This window comes from Corapipo altera, unplaced genomic scaffold (genome assembly GCF_003945725.1).
Source record: "Corapipo altera isolate COAL_440 unplaced genomic scaffold, ASM394572v1 50, whole genome shotgun sequence".
NCBI classification, from domain to species: domain Eukaryota; kingdom Metazoa; phylum Chordata; class Aves; order Passeriformes; family Pipridae; genus Corapipo; species Corapipo altera.
Window position 1 is genome coordinate 1,167,891 of NW_020884889.1, and position 20,897 is coordinate 1,188,787.

Genomic DNA, 20,897 nt, shown 5'->3' on the forward strand with positions numbered 1-20,897 from the left:
GAGGGGAGGGGGGATCCCGCCTGAGCCGCCCACACGGCGGGAGGCGGCGGGGGCGAGCCGGGCTCCGCTGGGATGCGATAAGGGCGCGGGCACCGAGCGCGCTGCCCCCCGCACCCCCTTCGCCGCCCGCTCCTCGCCCTGCGGAGCGCGGCCCTCGCCTGAGGTGAGGGCGGCGGGGCTGTCACCGCCGCGGGGCGGGGGGTTCTCCGCGGCGGTGCCGCGGATCGGGGTCGGCGGGCAAGGGGCGCGGGGCTGTCAGCGCGGGCGGGGGAGGCCGGCGCGGGCGGGCCGGGGGCTGGGGCGGCGCGGGGGCGGCGGGAACTTTGCGCTGGGCCGCGGTGGGAGGGGGTAAAACTTTCTCCTTCCTCCTTGTGCCCGGCGGGCCGAGGCTCCCGCCGGCCCCGGCCGGGCCCGAGGGGCTCCCTGGGGGGCGGCGGCGGCGGCGGGGCCGGCCGAGCCCTCCCCTGCGGCCGTCCATGTTGCACGGGCCGGGGAGTGCGTGTTTGTGTGCGTGTGCCCCAAATCCGTCTGTGCGCGCGTCCCCCAGATCCGTGTGTGTGCTCCCCGGACCCAGGCGGGTGTGCGTTCCCCCGATCCCCGTGTGTGTGTGTGTGTTCCCGTGTTCCCCCGTCCCCCCGCGCGCGTTCCCCGCATCCACGTGCGGTTTCTCGGCGCAGCAGCCGCGCTGCGTCAGCCGGAATCGCCCCGCTCCTGCTCAGCCCCTCGGTGCCGTGTCTGTGTCCCGGCTTTCCCTTCGGCGAGCCTGGGTTATCCTATACCTGGATTAATGCGACGCGGTGCTAAAAATTAGCCCTGACATTTTTATCGCCGTTCCGTCATGAGGTCTGCGCGTAGCACAAGTTGCTGGCCAGGGGATGATGATATTTAATAACTTCCCGGCGATGGTTGTTATTCTGGAGTTAACTGCGTTTTGAAACGTGCCGCTTCTCCTTTGCTAAAAATGAGGTCTTGACTTGGTACCTGGCTCTGAAAGTTTTTTTTTTGTTTTGAATTAGCAGAGTGGAAGTGTGGTGTTCTGGACAGCTTTTTACTTTATTTCACAATTTTTTTTCTGGAACTGTTGCTTAAGCAGAGGTTTCCGTAAAAAGTGTTACATTACAGTGCATAGTCTTTCACTTTCTGAATGATTAAACCCAAATATTTAATCTTGGCAGGTATCTGGTGGTTTAGGGAAACTAATTGAGTTAGTCTAGCCAAGGAAGGTCGAGAGGAGTAAATGGATTATTTTCTGGTTTGTGTGTCTAGCAGTCAAGTCTTACTTTGTAAGAGTCTACTGCTTCTCTCATTTTGTTAAAAATTTTAAATATTTAGGGTATTGGTGAAACTTCCATGTTGCTTTTAGGGTATTGAGGAGTTCACTTAAAGTGAACATTAAAGCAGAACTGCACCTCTGGTGAATTTAGCCAAGTTTTTTAGGGTTAATCGTGACTTGGCAGTGGGATTGTTTCATTAACAAAGATGGAGCATTAGAGTTTTTGTGGTTAGCTTTTGGGGAAGGGGAAAATTGCAAGGAGCTCTAAAGACAGAGCAAAAAAAAACCATTAAGCTTCTCTACAGGTTTAAGAGCTTCTGTGATGTACATGTTTTACTTGTAGAAGCATTGGAGTCCAGCTGGTTGAGTACTTTCCTCAAGTTATGAGTGGCTTCTGCTCCTTTGAAACAGGCTTTACCCAATGGCCTCTTCTAAACAGTGAATTTATTAGAAAGTAACACAAAAGATAAGATCTGTTTCTGCGAGCAGTAAGATAAAAGGCACAAAGACTATTTTTCTGAAATGTGGGCTTCCTGATGTTTCCCCCAATGTTTAGGGATTTTCATACGTGTGAGTTTTCATATTTTTTGTAGCAGTGTGGTTGTAGGTCTGTGTTTCTGGTGAGTATCTTGTTCTATAGGATATAACACCAGTATGGTGCTTAATGGAATTACTGTATGTGCTAATGGCAGTATTAGCAATTATCTAGTTAATACAGCTAGAGTTAATTATTAGTTAGTAAAAGCACAAATATTGACACAGTCTGGCACACACTGTGGAGCTCAGGTGAGTGGAGCTGATGCAGGTCAAGCATTAGGAACAATGTAAATAACCTGGTTCTATTTAAAATATGTGCTTGAAAGGGAAAGTAGCAAAGTAGAGAGCAGAGCCAGCTGGTCCTAAAGGGAGCGAGGCTGTAACTCGTCCAACTGTTCTGTGTGACTCTTAAAACAGGACTGGGGGCACCACCACTGCCAGACAGTCTGGCAGTTTTTAATCTACAGGTTTTTGTATTGAAGGGTTTACTAATTTCTAGGTTAATTCTTGCTGTAGTGTGTGATAGCTGCAGAAAACTGTCTTGTGACTCTTGAGAGAGGAAGATGATTCTTGGGCCAAGCTGAATGATAATGGGGTTTGTTAACCTTGAGGTTTGAAAACTGGGTAAAGAAATTTGCAGCATCACTTAAATATTCAACATCCTTTTTGATTTCCATGGTGCTTCCCAGCAGCTGAGTTGCAGTGACTTTTGCAAGTCATAGTTGGCTGAAATGCTTTTTATAACAGTGGCTGCAGGAATAGTTGAACTACTCCCATTCCTCAACCTGTCTGGGTTTGACCACGAGGCACAATAGGTACTCAGTCAAACCCTTTCTCAATCTTAAATTTATCTCCCAAAATGAAGACTTGCAGAAAATCTTCTTTCCATTTGTTGTCCTTTACTCAGCTTTGACCTCAGTTTTTAAATGCAATGTCGGCACGACCAAAAAGTTGGAGGGTAAATGTTGTCCCGTTTAAGTTGGACCGAAAATAAAAAGTCAATATAACCTCGTCACCTTGTTCAAACATAATGTTTGGGGTATTGGTGGTTTCCAAGTCTTTACAGAGGCTTCCAGTAGTTAATGTTTTGATACACGTGTACCTGTAGAATTAAGGTATTTGTTCTGAAGCTTCCTGGAAAGAACTGTAATACTGAATAATACCAGTAATAAAAGAACCAAAAAAAGACACCCAAATAATTTCTGTATGAGTGCCTTACCAAAACATGACGCAATTTATGTGGCTTGGTGCATTTCCAGTATGTTTCTCTTGTTTGTTATAATATTTTAATCAGGTTCCCTGGAATGTATTAAAATTTCAAATTGTTGTTATGACGACTCTTGTAAAAAAACCCGAACAGAATAACCCCCCAAATCAGCACGTTCCCTCCCCACTTTGCAGTTCCACTCCAAAACCAAACCTGTAAAAATCTGGGACCTTTTGAAGACAGTTTGGGTTGAGCTTTCCCTCACACAGCAGTGCAGGTGTGGTTTGGAGGGCTGAGTTCACTTGTCTCTGCTGTAGCTTCACTGAGGCAAGAGCACAGGAAAGGCCCTGGCTCTCTTCCTTTATATATCAATTCTCTTTTTAAATAACATTTGCTACTGTGGACACAAATAATGATTTATTTTTTTTCTGTACTAAAAGCAGCAAATCCTCTGGAAGCTAAAGCCAGTTGTGCCTTGCTTTAACTGAGGGATAGCCAACAGGTAGGGGATGGATTTGTATTAACGGTGAGTGCATCATCACTGTTCAACTGTTGTTTAAAATCAACTGTTTATAACAATGGGTACTGACCAAATAATTACTTGAACTGAATGAGATTCTTTCCTATATTGCATAATAATTCTTGGATATTTTCTGCAGTCCTTCATGTTTAGTCTGTGCCTGGTCTGGAAGTTTGGTCGGGGACTGCTCTGGAAATAGGCTGCTGATGCATTTGTGCTCACAAAGTGCCCCCCCAGACTGCAGAGTCAAAATCAAACCACACAGGGAAGGCTGTGTGGGGCAGTGCTGCTGAGAACTGTGGCACTCGTTTCAACAGAGTCTGTGATGCAGAACTAGTCACTGGTAGTTCCCTGAAGAGCTCAGAAACAGCACCAGCAGGAAATCGAGAAGTGGAAATGAAAAACTTTAGAAAGTGTTGGCCAGCCCAATTCTTAAATAGTGTATTTTTACCTTTTCAAAGGTAAAAATAAAAATATTGGATAGATTATATATATATCTAATATGTATCTCTCTAGTAGATGTATTAGATAACAGTTCTGTAAAGGCTGAAATAGAGTGAAGTAAGTAATAACAGGAGGAGAGTGAAAAAAGGAGGAACTATGGTCTAATAATAGAAGAAGAATAAGGAGTGTTAGAAGGGAGTTAGTCAATTATATCCTCCCTGTTTAATATTTACTGTAAATTTTGACTTTTTTAATTTGGGTCATTAAAAATCATTCATACTAACTAATCAAATAATTTCAGTTTAGCCATCTGAAATAAAAATGGACAGGCAGCAAGTGTGATGTATGAGTTGTATGCACACATATGAACATGAAAAAGTCCCAAGAGAAAACCCCCAGTTGGTGTACAGGCTTTATGCAAACACAGAGAAGGGCCTTGGGGGCTGGACTCTTGAGTTTTGATTTTGTCTTGAGCTTCAGAAGAAGCTTGTGGGCTTAGGGAATTATTCTCAGAATTCCTAACCCTCCAAGATCAGGATCAGCAGTGGTTGCCTGGGCATGTCATTGCTCTTGAGCTAATACTGTGATTTTTGGGAGGAGACCCTGCTGTTGCTTTATTTTGCTGGCAAGGAAACTGTCCCAGCAGTACATGGTGGTTGATATATTTGTAGCTGAGCTGGTGGTGGTACTTTCCCACTTATTTTTCTGTGGATGAACATTTTGGTAACCGGATGTAGAGATTTAGTAGATGAGGGAGGTATTAGTGAGTGTTATCCCTCCATTAAACCTTTCCAGTGGTGTGTAGATGATGTGCAGAGAGCAGTTACTGCCTGGCAGATGCTGTCTTTGCATGTCAGGCACTCTGTCTATAATTGTCATCATCCAGTTGTCCAGTTTTCTCATCTTAGAGGGCATTTTTGCTGATCAAAGGCAAAAAAAAAATCACATAAAACATTTTAAGTCGCAATTAAGGTCTGTTCTTAAATATAGCAAAATGTGTTAGAAACAACTCCCACCTGTCTTTCCTTCCAGCATGCCATAAATTTTGAAATTTAATTTGGGTAGAGAATGGTTTCAAAACAAAACTGAGGTTGGCATGTGTGCCCAAACGTGGCTGGGTGAAAGCAGGTCACTTCTGTCGCTCTTGGTTGATGCACTTTGACATTTCCAGCTACAGATTTTGGGTTTGAAGCTCAACATTGGAAGATTTGCTGCTTCCATTTGCCTTTATCTGCTGTGCCAAGAAAAACAGAACATTGTGTTTGGGGGATTTCTACTTTTAAAAAGTTGTTGTATAATAAGTAGTTGTACAAAAACCATGGACCAGCCGCCCTCCTGAACTGTGCTTTGGATGAAGTAATATTTACATTTTATAGTCCTTGCTTTGGCTTTCCTCCCCCTCATTGGCTACAATTTGTTTTCTCCATCCCTCCCTATAAACACAGTCGTATTTCAGAAATCCTTTCCATTCTTTGGTGGTGCCTGTTGGCCATAAATACTGTAATCTAGAAAGAAAAGTGGAGGTTTTAAAACTGATTTGTCTCTGTCACAAATCTTGTGGGATACTTGAACATGACTTCCTTGAATTTTTGGAATCAGGGTTGAATTTCGTGGGGTTTTGCTGTGGCACAACTGTCATGAACACCAGAGCAGCCTGTGCCTTGTCAGACCCTCTTAGTAAATGCTTTGATTTTATTGAGACTACAAAGAGCAGTGAAGGACAAACAAATGCAAGACTTGATGAGTGATGGTGGAAAGTGCAGGAGATGTGGGATGTGCCTGCTCTCTCCTCAGGGTGAAGTCTGTTCCTCCCTGCCTTCTCACTGCCACTTATTCTGCTTCCTCACCTAAGCTGTGATGCTCTGCATGTCCAGTTCTTGCTCACTGCCTGTGGTCATCCCACTGAATCCAGATTAGCCTCTGCATTTAAGCCCAGTTTTTCTCCTAGGCATTGCTGAACAAATCTGCTTGTCCCTCAGTTCTTGGCTACATGCCTGTTTTCTTCTCCCAAACTCATGGTTTTGTGTTTTGTCCCTTTTATCCAGCACTTTTCTGTGTCCTGGGCACCTCTTAGAGACCCTTTGTTGCCAAGTTTCCTGAGCTCTCTTGATTATCTCCTCAGCTGTTTGGACCAGAGGTTGTTAACCATGAGTTGGTACAGATAATTGTGAATGGGCCTGCAAAACACTGGGTAGCAATTCCAGTCCAGTGATGCAGGGCAGAAAAATCCTGGGATTTTTCTTGGTTTTCTGTGTTGTTTTGTTTGTTGTTTTGTTTTGTTTTTTTAATTTTTTAGTAACAATTCATGCAGCATCAGAGGGAGCTTGTAGGCTAGTGGATTCTTGTTAATCATTGTGTTGTCTGACATCACAGAGGGCAGATCTGTGCAACAGGGTCTAAAAAGTAAGGCACTGATCACTTTAGTCCTGTTTGTAGCAACTTTCTCTGTTTCTGTCATTTGTGTGGCTGTAGTAGTAGGAATTGGGAAGAAAAAGTACAGGCAATGTCCTACTAAAAATAAAAATGCTATGAGAAGTTCTGATTGTTTTGGGGTAGGTCCTTTTCATCTTGTTTTTTGAACAAGTAGATTGTTTACTTCATTGGTGGAGGACAACAGACTCGTTGTAAATATGTTCTGCAGGCTGCAAGTAATACAAAATAGAGCTGCAGGTACACTGGCAGCAGGTCTGGCTGTCTTTCTTATGATGCATAAATATATTTTTATTTTTCTTGCATTTAACTCTCCTCATTGGCTTTCCAGAGAGGTGACTAGGAAAGGAGTTTTTTGAAGTGTCCATGGGGAAACTATTCATGTGTTAGTGCTGCTGAATTCCTGGACTTTTTGCAGCTGTGCTTAAGGGTCTGCAGGTGATCCCTAAATTTATAATTTCTGACACTGCTGGAAACTTGATATTACAGATCAGACCATTGGGGGAAATTGTGTAGTGCTACTGGTGCCTGCTCTCTTTGTAGCCTTGTGTGAAAATGGTCCAAGTCAGGAACTGGAGAGTAACTGGCTGTGACTGGGGCTGGTCCGTGGTGCTGTGGGGGTCAGAGAGACTGGCACTGGGGCTGGATTTGCTCTCTGGGCTGTAGGAGTGATGAACTACCAGTGCTGATTGTTCTGTGTGGTCTGAGAGAGGTTGTCCTGTACATGGGGGTTATGAACAGAACCTTGAACTTCGTGATCCCAAAATTACAGTTCTGATAATCTAATTCCCCAGCTTTTTCCGCTTCGGGAATGGAAGCAAATCTTTCATGGTTTGCATAAACCCTCCTGAGATGTGTTCCTTCCCAGCCCTGCTTATGTTACACTTTGTTTTCTCATGGTAATCTTCTGAGAGTGTTCTCCAAGCCTTGGTGAAGAGAAGCCTCCTTTGGACAAAGTTTATTTCTGCTTACAGTCTGAGCTGTTCTGGGAGCCTGGAGTCTCTGAGTGTCTCCAGTGAGGTGGTATCAGCCCTGTGGAAAACTGCTGCTCCAGGATGCTTAAATGTAGCACAGACTGCTGGGCTTACACATGTCTCAGTGTAAAACACAAGCTCAAGCTGTCTGTGGTCACAAAGTGTTTGAAAGTGTCCCTGCTGGTGTTTACCAGTGCTGAAGAAAAATGGTGACTGTGACAGTAAAGAGCAAGGAGACCCACTGGAAGCAGAGTTGGAATAAGGTGGCTGGATGGAAGAGTATGTATGTATTGCTGATTGTGGAGTAAGAAGGATCTGCTTAAATATCAGAATCTTGCAAAGAAAAATGATTTGAAGTAGACTTTGGAAGGTTATTGGGCTGAAAGAGCACTTTGGTGGCTGGCAGAGTCCTGGGAATGGACATGAAGGTATCGATTGTCAGAAAATAATGGGAGAGTTGAGATCATTTGAAGGGGCTGGCTCAACTGTGCTTTGATTTATTTTGGTTTAAAGCATCAAATGTTGTTTGTGTTCTTAAGATATCAAGTTTTGTGCTGCACTGATATTTTGTTTCTTAAGTTTAAAGTCTGATTTCATACTTTTTTAATAGTCAAGTGACACGTAACCTTATCTTAGCTAGTGGGTCCTACAACAATTTGCAGAGTTCATTTCATGTGACTGCAGCAGTGGAGTGTGCAGAAATTTAAGTTTGAACAAATGTGTGCATTGTTTAATTCTTGTTTTTACTGTTTCTATAGGGAATGAAACTTTAACAAGAAGTCTATGTTAAAACCTGGCTGACAGCAAGAGAGGCAAAGTGTAGAAGCAATGCCCTGATGAAAAGGTAGGGAACACACTGCTAGAGCTGTCAAAAGGCTTGTATTCTGACTTGGGAATTCCTGTGGTACTAGAGGTGCTTCTGCTTTGTTCCCAGGATTGTTTGCTTGCTGTGAAGGAAATACTGGGGAAAAAAGGCTTGTCTGATAACTTTTACCAGGCAGCTTTGGAAACACGAAGCTCTTTCCTTGTGTAACTGCAGTTATTCACATGTTCTTGAGGCTGTTGAGCTCTCATGTGATTTGTGCTGTGTCATGGCTGAGAAATGGTCCTGAGCAGCCACAGCAGGACTGCCTGGTCCAGTTAACTCCACTTTGCTCTTGCATGACCAGCTGCCATGTCCCTGTCAGCATCCTTCAACTGGGTAATGCAGCAGTACCCATGGGATGAGTTGAGTTACTGGGGACTCTTAGAACTTACTGACAATTTTTAATAATTGGCCACCAATTTGTGTCTCTTTATCTACTTATCATGTGCCTCCAAAGGAAGGAAGTTCTTGGAATATGATTATGCGATGAATACTTTAAAAAAAAAAAATCACCATGTTTTAAAACAGTTCAAAGCTTAATTAAAAAGATGTGTTGCAGAGCCCTGCGCTGGTTTCCAACCTGCTCTAGGAAACATTCATTCCTTGTTTGCAAATGGAACATGTCTTTGGAGTCAAGCTAACAAAGTAAAGTGTCACCTGCTTTAAACAGCAAATGGATATATAATAAGGAACTCAAATTAATAAACCATTTAATAGTCTCAAGGAAAAATGCAGGAAGGAATGAGGATGAAGGCAAGGAAGATTAAAAGATTACAAAGCAGTTGTATTTGTCTGCCAGAGGTGGACTGGCAAAACTCTTCTAATGGAGTCAGATGGTCCTTGCTGCTGTCTGGGAAAGTGGCTCTTGGAAGAAGCTGGAATGGCTGGAGCGGTTCTTCTGGTCTGCAGCCACTTACAAGTTACCTCTACAAAATTCTGTGGGTAGGAGCAGGTTGTAGAAATTAAATCAGTATATTTTTCCTTGCAAATAGTGCAGTGCAACTGCAGTAAATTCTACTTCGTGAAACATCCCTCCTGTTCCTGCTGCACATCCACACCAGGTCATGTGGTGGGGAAAAGCTGATGTGTGCTTTCCTCTTAGAGCATTTGAATGAGAAATGTGATCTGTTCAAAAAGCTTGGACACTGGTTGAATTACAACACTAGTGACAGACAGCAAGGGTTCTTAATTAGTATTCCCTAAATGTTTGTGAAAAAATGTAATGATATTAGAAAATTAACTTGAATAAACAACGAAACTCAGTTTACTCTTTGTCTTTCAGCAGAGTAATCAAGTTAATAGTTTGTGGTTGTGTGGGAGGATTATCTGATTGTTTCCTCTGTTCTCATATTTTTAGAAATGGCAAAAAGCCCTCTTCTCCCACATTTATATAGTCATGATCTGCAAAGTCTGTGTGTGTGTTTAATAATGTTTTTACAAGTGACTGTGCTACTTGCAAGTTTTGGATTCTTACTGATGCTTCTGATGTTCAGTTTATAGTGGTATTAATTATATGCAGTCCATTAAAAATTATTATCATGAGATGGCTCAAAGACCGTGGATTGCACTTGTTTCCAGGGACTTTTGTAAGAGGTTGTGATCTCATGGCATTGTCTTCAAAGTGCAGCCTTTCATCCTCAGGTTACTGAAGTGTAGAGAAGCAGTAGAAGCTTCTCAGTGTGGCACTAAGTGTAAATGTTGAATTTCATCTGGAACCAGCTGCTTCAAGCAATGCTGTTGTGCACTGTGACTTTTTCTGTTTGCTTTTTCTTGCCTGTTTTTATGCTTGGTTGTTTTGGGGTTTTTTTTCAAAGCTGACTCGCTGTACTGTGAGATGGGTATAACATGCTTTGAAATACCTTCATGGTGAAAGTTCCTCCAGAAATTATTCAGATTCATCAGTTTATGTGAAATGCTTTTCACAGAATGATTGTTTGTCACTGAGTTAACTCACAGTTATATACCTTCTTTCTGGGATCTGCTAACATGAAGTTGGCATAAATCTGCTTTCCCACTAACCAGATGTTGAAAACTTCAGTATCAGGGCAGCTCTAGTAAAGTCTAAGTCAGCTTAAATAAAATACCCCTACAGTGTATCTTCTGCATTTTATCCTGTTTTTAGCTGCAAGCCTTTGTATCAAAAGACAAAGATGATAAAATCTTGATAGAATCCCAGAATGGTTTGGGTTGGAAGGAACCTTAAACCTCATCCAGTTTCAACCCCCTTCCATGGGCAGGGGCACCTTCCACTCATCCAGGTGGCTCCAAGCCCCGTCCAGCCTGGCCTTGGACACTTCCAGGGATGGGGCAGATTTTTAGGGATGATGCATCATCAGCCAGGCCTTTTTTCCCCCCCTCCCTTCTGTAAAATCTGCATTAAATTATGAAAGTCTTGCTGACTTGTCTATTATGTGCTATAACCTTAGGAAGCAAATTTGTGTGATAGCAGGTGTTTGTATGTAGGGGATTCTAATTTTAACTGGCTCTAAATGAGCAGAGCTTGTCCCAGTTTTTCTTGAAAGTGCTTTTGGGAATAAATGAATGTTTGAATTTCAGACTTTTGGTATAAACTTAGTATGAAATAATGAATAGTGAGATAAGTGTGATTCTTCAGTATAATATATATGTCTTTGTGTTTATTTGTGATGCTGTGTTGGCTGATTAAACTGGAATAGGGCTGCTAATACTTTGGAGTTAAAAGGCTTGCTTGCAATTTTAACAGCCATCATTTGTAGAATTTTTGATTACTAAAATATTGGTTTCATTTCAGCTTAAAAGGCATTGTGAATCACTCCAGAAGTCAGTGTAGGTCTGTGAAATGATGCTGGTGGGAAAAGGAACAAAACTTAATATTATGGTAGCTAAAATATGTTATACCCTGGTTACGTTTTACAGAGAATTGTTAATGTTTCAAAGTAGTTAGAACTTCAGTCCTGTTAGCTAAGAGATGTCAATGTTTGGTCTTGTGTCAGTTTAAAGACGCTTTGTGAAGTATCTTTCCTCTCTCCATGCATTTGTTCCCAGCCTGTGTGGATTCCCTGAAGCCAGATGGACAGTGAGATAATAGGCACCATATGCAGAGGCTGAATTTGTGTGTCTTTGGATATATCACTCAAGGAGGAGTTTGAATTTGTAGTTATTACTTTCATATATGCTGAGGAACATATTCCAGATGTTTCTGAAATAACTGAATTTAGATTAAATTAAACTTAGTTTTGTGACTGCATTCTCTGTTCTCTCCAAACACAAGCTGAGCAGTTATTTTCAAATGCTTACTCTGCTGTACATTGATGATTGTTTCCCAGGAATCGTGTTCTGAAGTGTCCCATATTGCCTATTAACCATATAGAAAGAAATAAAGGTTAGATAATTTGGGGGATATTTTCTTGGCATTTTCTTGAATGACGTAAATAACCTTTTAGATAAAAACTTTTACTCATTTCCTTGCAACTTCAGAAACTTGTTGAGTGAGTCAGCCCAACAGAACACAACCAACTACAGAATAAGAGCAGGAAAGAAGCTGGAATTGCCCCCCTTGCAGTGGTGGATGAGGTTGGCAGGGGTGATCAGGCACAGCCTGACATTCTTCCTCCTTGAGCAGGAAGTGGGGCTGGAAATCTGAGACCAGCTTGAAACAATTTGATCACATGCTCAATATCAATTTATGACATAGCTTTCCTCATTACCAGTGAGAGATGTCCAAATTTATTTTGTTGTAACAGAAAGTTGTTGGTAAAATCCAAGAATCACAATGGCATGAAGTTTGATAAAGCTTAGTACTCAACTACCTAGACCAAAAAATAAAGAGAGATAAAGCAAAGGGAGTAAAGGTTCCATGAAAACTGAAGTCTTGTACCAACCACTCAAACTGTTTTAAATTCTGTTTGTGCAGTTTCTGAATGTCAGCAAGCTCTTGAAACTCCTGCGTGGTAACAGTTTCTCTTGCAACAAAATTTTGCACCCAAACAAAATTAATTTAACAAAAGGGAGTCTTAAATAGCTTGTCTGGTTTAAAAAGTCTGGAACTCGACAGTAAACTTCCTGAAGCTACTTTAGCAAGATTCCAGCACATATGAGTGACTTGGATAAACATTTTTAGCTCATTCGTGGATACTCCATGAAACAGCATTTTCTTTATTTGCAAAATCAAGCTGTAAAATAAGTAAAACGTGAATTTTAAGTGACTTGCAAAGGCATTCAGGAGCTTCTGACAAAGAGAAAACTGAATCTCCTGACGTGTAGTGCCCTGCATTGTTTGTCTTCTCATCCCACCACAGATGTGTACCCCGAGCTGAAGTTAATTTACAACATTGGCAGCAAGCACTGAGAAAATACTATACAGGAAGAGTTCATATGTAAAGAATTCTTTTATCAGTGCATTCCAGGAACAAAGAATATGATTTCCCAACACAGTTTGGCTGGAACAGCAGGACTCTATTCCTTCTCATTCCGAAAAACTTCATGTGGTCTTGAATGTTTTTGTTTCACAGTGGTCTGTGCTCTATTGAAGTGGACTCAGTTTAAATGTTTCGTATAAAAGCTGGTATGTCCTGTGGATGAGTTGCCTGTCAAGGATCTGAGTCTCAAAACACTGTAAAATAAAATGGTATCAACTTATAGCCTGAAAAAGTACTCTGTGAAGATCTGGCCTTGATATCTGATGTAAAATCTTACAGAGCGAGACAGCTGCAAATATTATATCTTTAGAATAATCAAGACAGCCTTTACATATATGTTTAATATTCAGGAAGGAAATTAATTGCAGATGAAGCCTCAGAAGATCCACTGTCATGGTGAGCTGAGTAACAGACTGTAGGCAGAATACACAAGAACTGCTTTTGGCCCAGTAGTGACCTGTTTGCAAAACTTTGCACAGAATTTTGCTGCTACTGTTCCTGTTGTTCAGCTACTCCATTGTGTAAGTTAACACAGAGAATCTGCTCTGGTTTTCCATTCCAAGATTTAACAATTAACTCACAAGACTGTGGCTCAGAACCCCAAATTGGAAAGGGTGTGATTACAAATGAAAAGCGCTACGTGATCTGACGCTGAATCTATTCCTTTTGTATTCTTCTGTTGTGTGTTTTTAAAAATAAACATCACTTTATTACTTCTGATATCTTCCAATTGCCTTCACAGACACTGGCATCCCTTTCTTTCTCAGCAGTTACAACATCTTGTGATGGAAGATGGAAGACAAAGGGGCCCGTGTTGCCGACTACTTTGTCGTCGCAGGATTAACAGACATCTCCAAACCACTGGAGGAGGAAATCCACTTCAACGACGCCTGCCATAAAATAGCCAAGCCAAAAGAACCCATCACAGATGTGACAGTGCTTAATAAATCCCTGGGGGAGGAAGTTCCCCAGGGATATAAGTGCATAGATGTCACTCCCTCAGGCCTGTCTGCGGATCTCAACAACGGCAGCCTTGTAGGACCGCAGATATACCTTTGTTATCGCCGGGGAAGGGACAAGCCCCCACTCACTGATTTGGGGTGAGTGGTTTTTCTGCTCCAGTGGGTGCTTTTCACAGCTTTATTCGACTAATGAGCAGATAGGGCAGGTTTCTTGAAGTGCCAGACTTTTTAAATACAAGGCAAAGCTCTAAACAGGAAGATATTTGTTGTCTTGAGCACACTGTAACCTGGTATGGTAGGGAAAAGGAGTGCTGAGTGGATTTTAATGACAACTGTGACCCTTCATATTTTGGAGTTTTCAAAGCCATTTACAATTTTCAATGTATATACTTAGATTGGGATAAGATGCTTAACCTATTTAATACAGAGTGAAGAGAGGGGAGTTGTATGACATTCTTCACATCAGGGAATGAATCTTTAGTAGACCTGAAAATAACACTGTTTTGCAGTAAACAAAATGCTTAAAAGCAACTATATGTGAGGAAAACTAGTATGGTTTTGTCATGAAGATTTTTTGTTAGAATGCATTTTGATATAATGTCATCTGTAAAAATGCTCAGAGAGAATGTGAGAGCTGCTATTAAATTAGTATTACCTGGTTACAGTTCTCAGTGTAGTGTTGGTATTCGAAGTGCTTTAAAAATGTGCCTTCTGACTTTTTCCCCATCCCATTTTAACTAGGGTTTTATATGATGGGAAAGAGAGAGTGAAGCAAGGCTGTGAAATAATCCAGACCACTCCCTATGGTCGCCCTGCCAACATCAGTGGCAGTGCCTCATCCCAGCGCGTGTTCATCACCTACCGCAGGGCCGCCGAGAACATGACCCAGAACGCGCTGGCTGTCACAGACATCTGCATCATCATCCCCAGCAAGGGAGAGACCCCTCCACACACCTTCTGCAAGGTTGACAAGAACCTTAATAACAGTATGGTAAGGTTCAAAATCTGCGTTTCGGGCGCTTGGTACTCAGCGATGTAACGTTTGAGGAGTGTTTGTGGCAGCTCGTGGAGTACCTGGTGAAAAATTTTGAGAAGTGCTCTCCAAAGATAAAGCAAAATACTGGAAGAGTTGGAGGATTACATTCCTTCGTTACTGCTTGGAACAAAGTATTTTTGGAAGCCTTGGGGCAAATGTTTTTAGTGCTGACTTGGAAATGCTGACTTCAGCAGCTTTGGATTGGTCCTTCAGAACCTGTTGTGTCACCAGAGGTTTTACAGATGTGGCTGTTTCTGACACTGATTTTACTGGTGTCGTGGAAATTCTGTATCTAACAACCAGTTTCTGTTTTGTTCTAAAACTCTCCCATCACCTACAATGCTATTTTATAAATGTTAATCTCCTCAGTCGTTTCACCAACTTCTTATTTGAAGAAAGTTGCATGTGAGGTGATGTTGGAAGCTGTTGACTGCAAACCTTTTTAAACCCTTCACATGGTTCCTGACCTGCTAAATTAATACACAGGTGTCACAGCACTTGGATTTGCAGAACCCAGTATTTAAGTGTCTCCTGGTCTAATTTACAGCTCTATTTCCTGGCACTTTTAGGGTCCTCAGAAGTCAGTGTGCTGATGAGGAAGCTGACTGCATATGCAAGTAGGATCATGTTAAAAAGATCCTGGGAGTTGATTTGTGCTTGTTTTTCAATAAATACCTGTAGGCATTAACAAATGGGTTTCTCAGTTCTACCAGTCCCTGTGTATTGTCTGGGTTATGGAAGTTCTGTCTTGTGGAAATTGTTACATCTGTGTTCCCTCTGAGGCTGCTGGTCTTTTCTGTCCCATGGCTTTCCATGTTCTTTATTTTCACATCCAGAATTTGAGAACTTAAAATTATTAACAGTGTGAGGTTTTCCTCCACTATGTTCTATTATGTCCTTTTGTCATATTTCATCACTTAATCCAATACTTTTTTTTTTTACTTTACAGTGGGGCTCAGCAGTATATTTATGTTATAAAAAGTCTGTGGCAAAAACCAACACCATATCATATAAAGCTGGTATGTAACTACTATTTAGCTTTTCCTTATCTTCAATTCAGGATGTACAGGCTCATTTGTAATGTGATACATTTTGTACTGAAGAATTATTGGACACTGTCTTGCCATTATCAAAAGGGAATCTTTCCCTAAGGAATTATTTTAAAACAATATCCTAAAATAAGCCTTAGAACTATGTAACATGACTGTTTTGTTTTAGAATTTTCTTTTGGTGGTAACTGTCTTTTAAGGATGTGTGTGTGTATGTATATATATATATACACACAGAAGAAAATACCACAAAAATTATTTGATGCATTTGCATGATCACTTTCTTAAAGAAATATTTTGAAGAATCCTGTAGACTTCCACACTGCCCTGAGTATCAGTGGCACTGAGCTCTTTAAGTATTTTTGGACTGTGTATCATGTTTATTTTGTTGTTTTATTTATAAGACAGAATTGGATTTGCTGTGACTCTGATGAAACGTGTTGGGTTTTCACTTTTGGGTTTTTTTAAACCCTGATTTTGTTTGGCATGCAAGTCATGAGCATGATTCAGACTTAAGCTTTAATTCACTTATATCCCTTTGAGATGCTGCTCTCTGTAAACAACAGGAGCTTAGGTTATACTAAAAGGTGGGCAGTAAATTTATAAATAAATAAAAATGTTAAAAGGCCCCACATCTTGTGGTAGCTTGCACAAAATTTTGGTTCTGGGTGGGGGGGAAACTCCACTGCCCTTCTTGATTACCAGTTTTTATTGCTTATTAACATTTCACTTAATATTAGAAAAGTGTGCAGTGATGCTGTTTTCTAATGCAGAGAAGTCCCAAATCCTTTCCTGCAGTTATCCCTTCTCAGTTTGCAGTCCCCTGGGCTGGCCATCAGACAGGATGGGTTGCTCCAGCCATCTGATGTAACTGAAGACCTGAGTGCTAAAAGCCTCTGCTTCAGAGCTGCATGTTTTACAGCTGGGTTTAAAATGAAATCTAAACACCCTGGTCTCACAGCACAGTAACTGAATCCTTAGCTGAGGTAGATCAGTATAATTAATTGATTCTATTGATATTAAAAAAAAAAAAAAATCTAATATTTAACATATATATATATATATTTCTCAGGGAAATTCTGTTGGCTTAATTGAAAACCTCAGTCTTATTTCTCAATTATTCATGGTACCGTTTTTTAAACTGGATTTTAAATCTTTGCTCATACTGATGATGAATGTGAACTATTACAATATAACAGCTGAGATGCACAAAGCCTGCAAACAGAAAAAGATGAAGTACTTATTAATAGTTCCTAGAATGGAAAGTAGGATTTCAGTCCAAGGCTTTAGTCAGGTGATTTCTCCTTAGGCTGTGGCAGCATCTCACCTTCCAGCTCTTCCCTAATTTACAACTTTACTGATCTTCTGAAGTTAGTGTAGGCTCATATATGAATTTTCTAGGCATATTTTGTGGAATGAGCTATTACAAATCTCCTCCTGCTGTTCCTTCCATAACTGCCTCTTTAAACCTTCCCTTTCTAGGTTTAATATGCAGATATCCTGAAGAAGATTATGAATCATTCCCATTACCAGAATCTGTGCCTCTTTTTTGTCTGCCTATGGGTGCAACCATTGAATGTTGGCCATCAAACAGTAAATACCCTCTCCCAGTTTTTTCTACCTTTGTGCTAACTGGAGCTTCTGCAGAAAAGGTACTTTGAAAGCTTAAAAAATAAGTTAATAATTCAATTAAAAAAATGTGGTTGTTTATCTGTTCAGGATTATGATAATGAACGTTTTCAGAGGCAAACTTGAACCTGTTCATTTGGGCTTAATTCAAAGGCTGCTGTAAAGAGTGACTTGCATTTATTTCAGAGCTGGACTGTTGATCATAAACCTGTGTTCCTTTGCTTTCCAGTCCTGTTAGCCTGTGAAACTAGAGAGCTGTAAAATTTGACTGCATATACATACAAGTATTCTATTTTTATTGCAAGCAGGGAAACGACCTTGCATGTACATACTTGTTCTAAAAAGTAAATTGGATGTCAGGGAATACTGCTTTGAGTTGCATATAAAGGATTTCTAAAGTAGCTCTAAAGGCAATTGTAGGAGCATTTGACTGTAGTTGTACTCTCCATAATCATTATTTTTCTCTCCCTTAAAACAGTTTTATAAATTACTCTTTCTCATATGACTTTTAAGTGTTTTAAATAATTAATAGGCAGTCTGGATTTTCACAGCCATAAGAATGTTCTGGGATAAATTGCTTCAAAAGATGATGCATTAATTCAACTTTTCAGGCAGTAACAGGGACTTGATTTTCCTTGTGTGTTTGGGGTTTGTGGGGTTGCTTTGAGGATCGAGGCCGAATTACTGACTTCAACCCCACGATGTTTTTTTGCAGGTGTATGGTGCTGCTATTCAGTTTTATGAGCTGTATCCTGAAGAGAACCTCACAGAGAAACAAAGATCTCAGCTGGGCTTGGCAGCTGCTGCTGAGGGCAAGTCAGACACGTGCAGAACAGTTCAGACAAACAAATGCATCTGTCTGCTCTCCCACTGGCCTTTCTTTGATGCTTTCAAGAAGTTCCTCACCTTTCTGTATCGTTACTCCATTTCTGGGCCACATGTCCTTCCCATTGAAAAGTAAGTCATTTCCAACATTCATAATGGTGTTTGCAGTTGATGAGAGCTCTTTTTTTTTTTTTTTAATGAATCTAAATTTCCTGTAATACTTCTTTACCTTAGTCATCAATATAATGGTTACACGAAGTGAAACACTTTTGTCCTGTGATTAAATGTATCTTTACCTACTTCCTGAAAAAGTCTAGGTTTTTATTTGTGATTTAAGTGCCTGCAAAGGTCTCTGAAAGCTGTTTTAATTAGCTTTACACCCTTTAGCCATAGTGAGGAGCAAGATTATAAATCCTTTCTTAATCTTGCACACATCAAGTCAGGAGACTTAAATGCGTAGGTTTGCATTTTTTCAAATGCCTATTTGTAGTGTAATGAAAGATGATAAAGCAGATGGAATATTTTGCACTAGTAATTCTCTTCTGTTAGTGATAAATAAAACTAATTTCCTTCTCACACAAAGGATTTCAGATTTTAAAATGCAGTGGAAGTCCTCACACCCCAGAAGTGGTCGATACCTGTAATTGATATGTAACACCATTTAACATTTCTAGGCTAAAGTAGCATTTTAATGCATCAGATTTCAAATACACCATTTGCTTTCCTGTTTTATTGCATGGCAGTCTTTTTTTTTCTGCTTAAACTTCAGTATTAACTTCTATGAGGATTAAGTATTTCTTGTGGTTGTTTATCCCCTTCATTATTCCACTTCACATCACTGTACTTGTTTTAAAATTCTAGGAGTGTAAACTTCCAATGATGAAGATCAAGGTTTTTGATTATTTTTTTTTTGGTTTGGGGTTTGTTTTTTTTTTTCTAAGCTGAGGTTTTTGGGATTCTGAGTTTTGTGAATGAATAACATGAGAAGTAAATATAAAACATGTTTAATTTTGATTTCTGTGGATTTATTTGTGTATTCTGATTTCTTTGATTTGTTAACTGACTGGTCAATTTACCGTGGATAATTCAAATATGATTCTAATATATTATCTAACCTGGTTTCTCTGGCTGTTTTAATGAGATGGGTGTCTGTGCCATGCATGTATTTGAACACAAGCAACAAACCCTTCCCTTATGTGATCAATATTCCATATTTTGACCACCACCTTCATACACTGGTAGTGGAGAAAAAAGTCCCAAATCAATGTTTATTTGTGGGTTTGTCTGAATTTCTTCAAAATTTGGATGGTTGTCTCTGTCATAGTGGTAAGAGTTGCAGAAATCCCATAAAGGATGTGCTGTAGCATTTAGTTTAGGATGGAATAGCTCTTTCTCCTCCTGAGTTTTTTACTGATTGCATGTTGTTCTTTTAATGTGAAAGTATCTGTTATGTAGAACTATACCTTTAGAACTTATGCAAGTTTAATCAATTCATAAAACTGAGAACGTGGTCAAATTCTTAAAACATTTTTCTGTATTTGTATGTATGGAAAAACTTTATTTTTTTCATCAGCAGTTTTATATAACACTTTCTGTTTAGAAGTGAAGAAAATGGATGAGATAAATGACTCTCCTTGATATTCAACTGTGAATATTTTTTGCAAATAACCAGTACTGGTCTCTGAGGGATGGTGCTATTTCAAACTCTCTCTGAAGCAGGATTATAAAATTGTGCTGTGATACTCAACCATCAATATTTCTACTTTACACATTTAAAAAAAAATTTCTTTGAATTTTTCAGTCTCAGAAACCAAGTTGGTATTCTGAAAGATAATCTGGCCTCTCAGTTTGGTTGTAACCAGGAGAAAAATGGGTTTTGAAGGTCAGAATATCCTGTTAGGGTTTAGGTGGTGGGTTTTTTTGTTCTCTGTTTTCTGAATGAGTATGTTCCATTTTTTTATATAATGATCTCTCTTACTGGAAAAAATTTTGTCTTGTGGTAAAGCAGTTTAAGATTAATTTCTACTAAATCAGTATTTTTTTCTTTTACTCTAGACACATTTCCCATTTCATGCATAAAGTTCCTTTTCCATCCCCTCAGAGGCCAAGAATTCTAGTTCAGGTAAGTGTAATTTTCTTTAATAACTGTATCTTAAGTGAAGATAAAACAGCTGTTGAACAGGTTAGTGAATGGAAAATGTAATTTTCATTTCCAAATTTCTTTTGTTCTGGGTTTTTCTTTTCCCTAAATTCATACACTTAACAGTGAGAAATCTGTAAAAATTTTGTTTCCAGTTTCAGGCTTTAGTGAATTATTACAAGAAAGTGTTCAGTGAGCTTAGAGCTTAAATTTTTTCAGAGTATATGGAAATTAATGAGAAACTATTCAAAGTCAGCATCTGGTTTGACTTTGCAATAGCTTTTGAACTGTTTTCTTCTTGCTACTGTATGAGGGCTGAGTGTAAAGTAAATAAATAAAATTAAACGCAGATGTGAAGCGTATATTCATGATTACCCCTCTTCCCAAAGGGCTTCATCCTGTCCCCTCCATAGTGGTCTTAGTGAGGCCTGCAAGAGCCACACACATTAACAAGGGGCACTTTATCAAAAATGACCCTTATTCTGTCCTACCTGCAGGGCTGGGAATGAAATAATTACAACAATTGTTACCTGTTATTTGAAATTTCAGCTGTATCACAGTTGGCAGCAGAGAGGAAATCCTGATCTCAAAGGCTTCTGAAGTGTTATT

At 40.2% G+C, this 20,897-nt stretch overlaps 1 protein-coding gene across 10 annotated transcripts in view; it reads left to right on the forward strand.

Moving 5' to 3' along the window:
- The window catches only part of DENND4A (DENN domain containing 4A), a 51,305-nt gene that overhangs the window by 465 nt on the left and 29,943 nt on the right, over window positions 1-20,897 (forward strand). For 7 of the 10 annotated variants that reach the window (XM_027644109.1, XM_027644117.1, XM_027644114.1 and 4 more), the window contains exons 1-8: window positions 52-163; window positions 8,144-8,229; window positions 13,390-13,747; window positions 14,351-14,600; window positions 15,595-15,664; window positions 17,177-17,346; window positions 18,039-18,280; window positions 20,204-20,270. In XM_027644109.1, coding sequence (XP_027499910.1) covers window positions 13,440-13,747; window positions 14,351-14,600; window positions 15,595-15,664; window positions 17,177-17,346; window positions 18,039-18,280; window positions 20,204-20,270 — 1,107 coding nt within the window. In that variant the 5' untranslated portion in view covers window positions 52-163; window positions 8,144-8,229; window positions 13,390-13,439. Of the gene's footprint in view, window positions 1-51; window positions 164-8,143; window positions 8,230-13,389; window positions 13,748-14,350; window positions 14,601-15,594; window positions 15,665-17,176; window positions 17,347-18,038; window positions 18,281-20,203; window positions 20,271-20,897 lie in introns of those variants that run through there. The other 3 variants (XM_027644112.1, XM_027644113.1, XM_027644110.1) reach the window with 3 other exon arrangements.